The sequence below is a fragment of the Poecilia latipinna genome, unplaced genomic scaffold (genome assembly GCF_001443285.1).
Source record: "Poecilia latipinna isolate Pla-1442-1.1 unplaced genomic scaffold, P_latipinna-1.0 Scaffold987, whole genome shotgun sequence".
Lineage (NCBI taxonomy): Eukaryota > Metazoa > Chordata > Actinopteri > Cyprinodontiformes > Poeciliidae > Poecilia > Poecilia latipinna.
The window spans coordinates 221502-231095 of record NW_015113603.1 but is presented as its reverse complement, the minus strand read 5'-3'; the positions used below and the strand labels follow the sequence as shown (position 1 = coordinate 231095).

The following is a 9594-nucleotide window of genomic DNA, read 5'->3' as shown; positions in this document are numbered from 1 at the left end:
GTGTGTGTGTGTGTGTGACTCCTAGCATCACTCCGTGGTGTGTGTGTGGGTGTGTGTGTGTGTGTGTGTGTGTGTGACTCCTAGCATCACTCCGTGGTGTGTGTGTGGGTGTGTGTGTGTGCCTCCTGCCCTCAGGTTCTCAAACCAAACTCTGCAGACACAAAACTCAACAAGAGCTCAGCTGCCTCACTGTTGCACCTCCACTCTGGGAAAAGCGTCCTTATTTTCTACATAAACTTGAAAGCCTTATTTATTTTAAAGACAATTTCCCTCAAGCTTCCTTTTTACTAAGATTTTTTTTAGATTTTATTGTACTAACTTTGCTTTCTGTCTTTTGTTCAGGTGATGTTTCGGTTTTGTGTGTGCTTTGTTTTCCACAGTTGGGTAAACTTTGTAAGAATCTATTATCATTTTGTACACATGTAGTTATCAGCTTAAAAACTGTAAAAGGTGTTTGAAAACTGAAGGTTAAGCTGCTACAACCAACGAAAAACAATAGTGTTTGATTACATGTCTGCATGTAGACAGCAGGTCGCTTCAGCTGCAGCATGTTGGTGAGGTAGAAATGGAGAAAAGAACGAACGCTAGCAGCCCGGAGACAAACTTTGACTCAGTTATTTATAGTTTTTATCTCACATTATGACAAATGCGTTGAAAATATTTTTTTCCAGCAAGTTAATCTAAAGCTGTTGAACTGCCAGATTAATTAGCATTTATATATTTCAACTTTGATAACACAAATTGATTATTTTTTTTAGATTTGAGGAGTTCAGGAAGCCCAGGTTGCCTTGGCAGCTGCCTTCAGGTCATCTGCACATCCTGGCTTATTTCCTGATGCTCCTCAGGTTTGCTGTGGGAAAGATTTGCTGGCCACACCAGGGATCACAGTGATGCTACCGTAATGCAGCTATACTAAAACCTTTGGCAGTGTTGACAGGAGCTAAATCCTTCTTATAAATACAACTAGCTTCTCCATAAAGCTTGCCATCAGATGGGAACATGATGCTCTAAAATATCAATGTAAACCAACTTCCATCAACAATTTAACTTTTTCAGAAAAATTCTACAGATTGAGACACATCTATATGGAATGAATAACAACACAGGCGTTGCCTGTAATATGCAAATAGAAGTTTTTTTCAGATGTAGTTTGATATACCTGATAACATTTTATCTTATATCTGCAGTATTATGCCAAATTCTGATAAGACTTCTTTAGTTTTCATTGACAAATAAACATAACCGTCATAAACTGGTGCAATGATGGTTAAAAAAAAAAAAAAAACAATTATGCAAAAATATCTGTTGTGGTTTTCTGAGGCGAGTTCTGGGTCCAACTGGGTCAGAGGTGAACTAAGACTGCACCTTCCCATCAGTGTCACCGCAATGTCAAGAAACAGCCAGTAACCAAGGCAACAAAGTGATCCTTCATTTCTAACAGCCTCCAAGAGGCAACAAATTGGTTTGTAGATGATATGGACAAGTTGGGGAGGGGGCAGTAATCTTGTTAGATGCCATCTCTGTTGATAAAGCCTGCACCCCGAGGATGGAAAAAAAGCTTTAAATCTTTGGTGTCATCTTCCTTCAGCAAGCTTTCCGGATGTTAACAAATAATGGAGCAATAATGGATGAATAATACGTCAAAATCACCCGGCTTGTGCTTAAGGCTGGATCATCTATATGTGTGTGTGTGTGTGTGTGTGTAGAGGGGGGGCAGTGAGCTAAAAGCTATTTGCCAAGCTCTGGGAGTTAGCGAGCTGCCTCGCCAGCTCCTAATATCCTCATAAGCAGCCGAGGCTGACCTCACTTAATGAGGATTAATGCAGGATCAGATTGGAGTTTGTGCCTATCGAGACGCACTTCTGCGTGCCCACTCCCACCTGCTCGTAATTGATTGCACTCATTGAGGGTCCATGTCCCTGTGCAACCTCTGTGAACATGTGTTAAATGCTGCTTGTATGAAAAAGAAGATTCAGTTTAGACACAGAGAGAGATGGATAGAGAGAGAGAGAGAGAGAGAGAGAGAGAGAGAGAGAGAGAGTCAGATTGGGATAGGGAGAGATGGAAGATGGGTAATAAAAAGAGCGAGGATGTTCAGGTCATGTGAGCCCTGGAGAGCGGGAAGTAATGGAATATTGAACTTTATTTTGACGGGTACCACTGCCTCTCTGCAGATGTATCAGATCTATGTTTATCATTATGTTGCTATGGGCAACCAAGAATGATTAAAATCAGAGCAGGTTAGTTGAAAGTCCTTGGGTTTTAAAACAAAAACTCTGCTTTCCTGGTACTGCCATGTCACTTCTCAGTCTAGTCGTTAAAATCTGTCTGTGATGTAATTTTATGGTTTAGTTGCTGTGAATTCAGACTACCTCACTGATTGTTTACATCAAACCCTTCAACACCAAAAAAAATCAATCTAGTGCAGCATAAAACATTAAAACCCCGCCTCTCATTAGGCAAAGGTTTCTGCAGAAAGTGGAAATATTTGACTCATCGCTCACAGTCATAAACACGACGTTTCCCCAGGTTTCCAGCATGTTGTTCTCTCTGCTTTCTCAGAGGAGATGTTCCACATCCTGATTTTCCTCTCTTACATCTAAATATAAACTTTAACGGCTGCTGCACAAAAACAAGATAAAAAAATGTAGATGTCACCGAGACAAATTATCAACATTTGGAAATGGTTGAAGTGTTTTTTTTTTTTTTTTTTCGTCCAGTGGAATGTATATTAGAGCCAGTCATTGTCTAGGAATGGGGAGGTGGGTTTGGCGGCTTGGTGGGCGTTGAGGAGGCTGTCTCAGTGGGGGCCACTAGTCATACTGGCCCCTCGGTCAGGCCCTCCATGGGCAGAGTGGTGGCGTTGTCGACGGGCTGCGGGTTGTCCTGGGCCGGGGGGGGCGCCCTGCTGGCCGCAGCCAGGCTGGCGTAAGGCAGGTGGCAGTCCATGTGCAGGAAGGGGGGGTAGTGCTGGCGGTAGCTGATGTAAGCAAACAGCAACCCGATCACTCCTCCCACAAAGGCATCTGCAAAGACACACAAACACGTTTTAATGACACGGTTCTCAAACTGTGGCTCAGGTACCGCTGGTGGCGCCTTTAGAGATGCTGGTATTATGTGGGAGGTGATTACAGACACATTAGGTGTACGGAACACCAACAGACTCTAAAATTAGAACCCAGATCTGGGAATTAAATGAACCAATCTAAACTGTGTTTGGGTTTGAAAACCTGAGGGATTTCTTAATGGCCATGCTCTCTTTTCAGGCTAACAAGTGTTGGAATTACAAGCTAATAACAATGTTCAATGACCAGCCACATTATTAGGTACATCTGTCCAAAAGCTTGTTTACACAAAGAGCAAACCAGCCAATTTACATGGCAGCAACACAATGCATTTAGACAACCTGATGCAGTCAAAAAAGACTGGCTAAAATTGAACTGAGCATGGAGGCAGAGCCAGAAAACCAAACCTGATCTACAGGAAGTCATCTCACTGGTTGACAGAAAAGGTCTAAAAAAAGTAAGAATGTCCAGGTTGCAAAAGGTTCTGGACCAAAAGCTTTGCTGAAATCAGAAGTCTGAGGAGAATGAGCAGCCTGATTTAAATTTAGACCTTGTTTTTTTCACAAACAAGGTGGACAGACAACCGTTCCTAAATACCAAACACCTCAAACTATAAAGCAGCTGGGCTGCAGCAGCAGAAGAGCACAGTGAGCCTGTCAGTAAACTGAGGCTAAAATAACAGAAGGGTGTCAGCTTTGGGCAGAGCCAAAATGGAAAAATGTTTAATGAGTTTTGATTCAGAAGAAAGGGCCAGGATTTGGAGTAACTAACATGAAAGCTGCCTTGTGCCAACAGTTCAGACTGCTGCGCCTCAAATGACCTGAGAATATTTTCTTGGCAGCCTTTTAGGCCAAACTGTGAAAATTTCAAAGCCAGCTTTTTACCATATCTGGCCACTGAGTACCCATGTTAGGATGAAAACCTCCAGCAGGATAATCCACTGCAGTACAAAACCTCAGTCAGCTTCTTGACCATCACAGAGGATTCACTCTGTTTCTTACACCTTGTTGAATATATGCCACAAAGAATTAAATTCAATTGTGGAAAGGCTCCAGTTACATTATAGCAAGATCGGCCTAATTCACTGACTGGTGAATCTATTTATTTGCACTCACACAGAAATAAATACTGTGTATCTATTTGGAATGGGTGAAGCAAGTATTTATTTTTTTAACATGTTGAAAGGAAATAATTTCTCTTTGATATTCTCCTATTGCCATATATTTATTTTTCAATATTAAACATTTTTTCTTCTGCCATTCTGAATTATTTTTCCACCACAAACACAAAGGAGAAACATCCACAGAAAGTGAGAACAAATGCCTCAACATTGACCTGAGCAGCAGGCTACACTGGAGACGCTGCAGTGAAGCCGAATAAAAGGGACAGAGCAGGCTGCACTTCTTCACAACCCCTCAGTCCTTCAGTGTTTGCTGTAACAGGCTGCATGTCTTGCATAAGTCTGTTGTGGAGAGTGAAATTTCAGCATTAGAGCCGATGACCTGATGCCTTTGGAGACGATTCAGTAAAGGAGGATGACCACGAGCATCCTCTTCATCAAACTGTTATACTACCGAGTTTCTTCAGTCAGAGGCAACAGGAGCTGCATCTCCATTAATCAAAACTTTGTCAAATTTTCTGCTTAATGTCAGAAAAACACAATTTCGCGACTAAAATCACACTTGTATAAGTTTGTTCACACAATAAGTCGTTAAGCTGCACCATCGTCCTCCTACAACTTCCTGTCATCTTCTTCTTCATGGTTTATGCCAGTGGCAACGTCTGGTTGTTGATCATGTGACTCGTGATGCAAAATAAGTTTTTCCATTGCAATTTTGAGAAATTAACTAATTTTAATACAGACAAAAAAAAATCACTTCATCCCAGTGTAAAAACTCTATTAAAAAATGTGAGTATTTCGAAACTGGCTTGTTTCTATTAAGCAAATTTACTTTTACATTTTCAATTTGTGCAATTTTATGGGAAATGGAAACGATGACTTCTGCAGACAATCATCAGCATATTCAACAACTTTTAAAGAAATGTGTGTCATGATTTAAAACAACTTTCAGTTGGAATAATTCAAGTATTTTTGCATTAAACTGAAATTTAACTGTAGAAACATTTGCAGTAAAGCAGAAACTCGGTGGGATTTTGTGTTTATGTTCTATTCAGGAGCTTCATTACACCTAAACAGAACATCTGCTGACCCGACGCCACCGTTGCGTGTTGCCCTTAAATCCTATATGCAAAGCAGCCATATTGGATTTTCAGGATGTTATCTAAAATCTCCAACTCTTTTATTAAAAACCCATCTCCAGTTTACGCCTGTCTACATGATGGTACAAAACGCAGCATTATCTGCAGTGATCCTGGTTTGAAGGGATTCCCTTCCCCCTGTAGGAGGGTGGTGATAAATAACACCTGCAGTCGTGGAATGGGCCTGGTTAATTAGGCATTGCTGTATGGGCTGCAATGTTTCAGTGAACATCCATCACCGCTGCCGAGTTTAGAGGTTGATGGAAGCAACATGAAAGGCAGAGCCATGAATCGTTGAGCTGGCTCACTCACCTCGGGCCGGGCCATCTCTGGTACTCTGTCAGAGGCTGAGCAGGTCTGTATTACAGCTGACCCCATTTTAACTATCATACATCACAAAATATAGCACTGCTGTAATGAATATTAAGCAGATATTGCTGAAAATAGATCAAACTTGAACTAAGCTTCCCTAATATCTGCACTGTAAAACAGAAGTTGAATGAAACATAAAACTGCATCACCTTCCAGTAATAAGGATCTGCAGAGCGGATGAGCCGGTGGCCTGGACGTTCTTCTGATTCCTGTCAACTGAATTTACCAGACTGTGACTTGATTTAATAGATTAGTTTAGTGATGGTGAGAGTATTAATATTCATCAAGCACAGTGTAGCATCTGGGCTAATGGGAGCTCCCAGCTTGTGTTTACACTGGCAGCAGATTGGGGACCCTCAAATTTAATGGACTGCTCTATTGCAGCTTTCTTCCAGCCGACGGAGAGCGAGCAGGAGGGAAACGTAGATCCAGGGAGGATTCAGAAAATGATGGGCTTTCTTGTAAATGCTGGAATTGTGTTGTTTTGGTTATAAATAAATAAAGGCAGGTTGTAAAAAGAGCTGTTGGGTTTGCTGCCAAGAACATATGGCTTTCTAAAACTAATTAACACAATGTGATGGAGCTGTCATCATGTTATTTCTTTTCTATCTGAAACCCACACACCCATGCAGTTCTCCCTCCCAGTCCCCCTCAGGTCATTCTTTTAGTTTTCCAGGAGACACATTTAAAAAATTTAACGTTTTAAAACTTGTGCTGGTTTGTTCAGTTTTGTGAGGATTCCTCCTCATTTTTGGGGTTTGGATTATTTCCTTGTTTATATTTTTATGTCTCACCATACTCTCTTCATGTCTCCTATTTTTGGTGATAATTTTTGGTAATGTGTTGCCATTAGACTTAGATAATTCTCATGTTCGGCTCTTTTTGCTGTTACACTCCGTTCTGTTCCCTTCCCTCTCATTTTGTAGTTTCTCAGAGTTTTATTTCAGCTCCTTTATGTTAATTATTCATCTTTCTTCAGCTTGACAGTTCTCTCCCTCCCACAGCTGTCCCCAATCACCTGATTTCATCACCTGCATCTGATGCTCTTCTCCTGTCTTCCCTCAGTATTTACGTCCACAGGTTCTCATTGTCCTGGTTTCACTGCCCTCTCCTCTCCACTCCCTTTGCAAATTGTTCCTTTTGTTTATTACTAAATATTTGCTGTGACTGATATAATTTTAAATAACATTCCAGCTTACAGCGATGACTCTGTAAAGTCTAAACACAGACATAACGGCATTGTTGGTTGGACCTTGCCAGTGGTGTTTGTAGTCACACGTCCTGGACAGAGCAATCATCATGGCGCTGTAAAGAGGTAGAACCATGGCACAAAGACGCCAGCTGCGACCCCGGCCCCCATCTGTGAAGCACTGCAGCTTTCCGGCCAGGTAGAAGGAGGTAAACCCGAGTCCAGAGAACGCAACTGGAAGGCAGAAAGAGACGACGTCAAGCAGATCAACAGCTTTGTTCCAGAAAAGTTTAAAAAAAAGACCAAGTTTCAGGGTATTAGTAATGGAAAGTCATATGCCTGCAGGTGAAAGATATTTAAAAAAAAAACCTTTTAAAATGATTAAAGTGTTTTTTGTAACTGCAGGTAATTTAGCAGCAGGACAGAAGCAATCATGTTAGGTCCTAAACCAAGGCTGCAGGTTTCTAACTGAAGGTAATCAGTGTGCATACCAAATCACAAAATGATCTTAAAGACCGTGCCAAGCGCAAGATTTGTAAACATTTAATCAATTACATTGGCCAGCAGCTCACCGCTGCACATGGCAGCCAATACTGAGATTTCACAGCTCTGTGCTACATGAATGTGAACGGACAGCAGGCCTGAGCATTAAGCAACATCTGCTGGGAAGTAGAAGAGGAACAGCGGTGGTCTAATTGTGGGAATTAAAGGTTGAACAGTGGAACCATTTGAGTTTTTGCTGAAGCAAAGCGATTTGATGTTGCAGCAAAGCAAACAGCCGGCACATTTGTCACTCAACTAACAAGCTGGCCAGAACACATGACAGAACAAGAGCTCTGAGAAAACAGAGAGGAGAGCAGGGAAACAAAGTCTGACTGTCTCCAGGACTCTCCCTATTCAGAACAAATCATCCAGACCTCGATGTGATGAGGGATTTGTCTGATCTAAATAGTTTGATTCTTCTGTGAAACTAAGTTCCTTAACATAGTTAAAAGCCATTCAAATGTCAACCTCAAATGGCATGCTAAATTATTTATACTCAAACTTTGTTCAGTTTGTCACGAGTCATTAAGGCCAAACTGGAAACTTAGAAAATGTTTGGTGAAACACGACCAAAATGAAACTTTTTAACATCACTGCAACATGCTAATCATGATGGAAAACCACACTCCACACTGAAACACGGTGATGGCAGCATTATGCTGCTTCTTTCACAGGAACAAGGAAAACAGGACAACTGTGGAGAAAATATAAAAAAGCCTGCAAACAAATGTAGTGAGGCTTCACCTTCAAACACAACAATGAACCTGAAGACCAAAGCATCTATTAGAACGGTCCAGTCAAAGTCCAGATCTTAATCCAAACAAAAATCTGTTGGACTTTTCTGTCCATAAATGCTAACACATGCTCTGTTCAATGAGGTTTTCAGCTGCAGTGAAAGGTTTTTCTATAAACTGCTGATCCCAGCAGCTTTTCAGGTTTCCATTTGTAAAACTGTCCTAACATTTTACAGTCATGCACCACTTTGCATTTATTTATCAAATGAAGTAACCTTGAAGTTGGTAGTGTGACAGGGACACATTGTGAAGAAAACACTGGGCATGAAGACTTTAGCTCAGCCTGTTGTTCAGACTGAACTCCCAAAGATTCAACATTAAATCAGTTTGGATGTAAATGTGAGACATGACTGACACTGAAAGCAAAACATTTCCATCCATTCAGAATAAAAGTACATTTATTATTTGTGATGTAGTTAATAAGAGTGAAATGTAAAATTAATGGCTGCCTTTTCTCAAATTAAGTCTTGTAATCACAAAAAAATCTACATTTTATTTCTGGCACTGTAAATTTCTAAAACCTAAATTATAGATGAGACCATTCAGCTAAACTCTACCTAAATGTGTCTATTTCTCATTTTTACATGATAATTCCTCTCTAGCATTATGCTAAGGCAAATGACTTGTTAATCCTCCTCCTCATCATCATCATCAGATCTTGCTCTTCAAGGAAAATAAATGATTTATGAATCACTTTGTTAGTTTCAGTAACACTTTCACTCCTTCATCCATCCACCTCTCACCAGCTCATTGCCGGGGGCAACATGGGAATCTGTGTCTTGCCCAAGGACATTTCAGCATGTAGTGGAACTAGTTCATTTTTTTATTAAACTTCACAGTTAAAAACGGTAATGTCTTCCTGCAGCCTGGACCAAATGGGAGTTTATGTGACTGAATTCCTCAAGAGCAGGAAGAACAGAACTAATAATTTATGAGTGGAAAGAAGATGGAAAACCTGCTGCAGATAAAATTAACACTTTTCAGTTTGGAGAGAGCTACACAACACCCACACAGATTAACTGATGTTTTTTAGTGACTAACCTTTACTTTAAAGTTCCTCAGTCTGAGCATCCCTCAGAGACCATCCATCTCACTCTGAGGTGACGCCTTCACATCCCAAACCTCGCAGCAGCCCACACTATTTGTCTTTTTGGCTCTAAACAAAGCTCAGGCAATTTAATTTGTCCTTTGGGAGGACAGAGTTACATTATCTTGGGAACTTACTCAGTCCCACTCTGAACAGTTTAACTTTCAGCTTCCAACAAGAAATTAACTTTAAATGTAAACATTTGTAAAAATCCTTTAAAGCAGCAGTATTATGAATTTTTCAGGTACATAGTGCCATTTTATTACAGAATAAAGTAACTGTCAC

General features: G+C 40.7%; 1 protein-coding gene across 1 annotated transcript in view; it reads right to left on the bottom strand.

Annotated features, from left to right (window-relative positions):
- Window positions 1–302: 302 nt before the first annotated feature.
- plpp4 (phospholipid phosphatase 4) overlaps window positions 303–9594 on the bottom strand; it is a 55584-nt gene continuing 46292 nt past the window's right edge. Inside the window, exons 6-7 of the mRNA XM_015050355.1 lie at window positions 6949–7119; window positions 303–3026 (exon numbers count right to left, since the gene is read on the bottom strand). Coding sequence (XP_014905841.1) covers window positions 2818–3026; window positions 6949–7119 — 380 coding nt within the window. The 3' untranslated portion in view covers window positions 303–2817. The remainder of the gene's footprint in view (window positions 3027–6948; window positions 7120–9594) is intronic.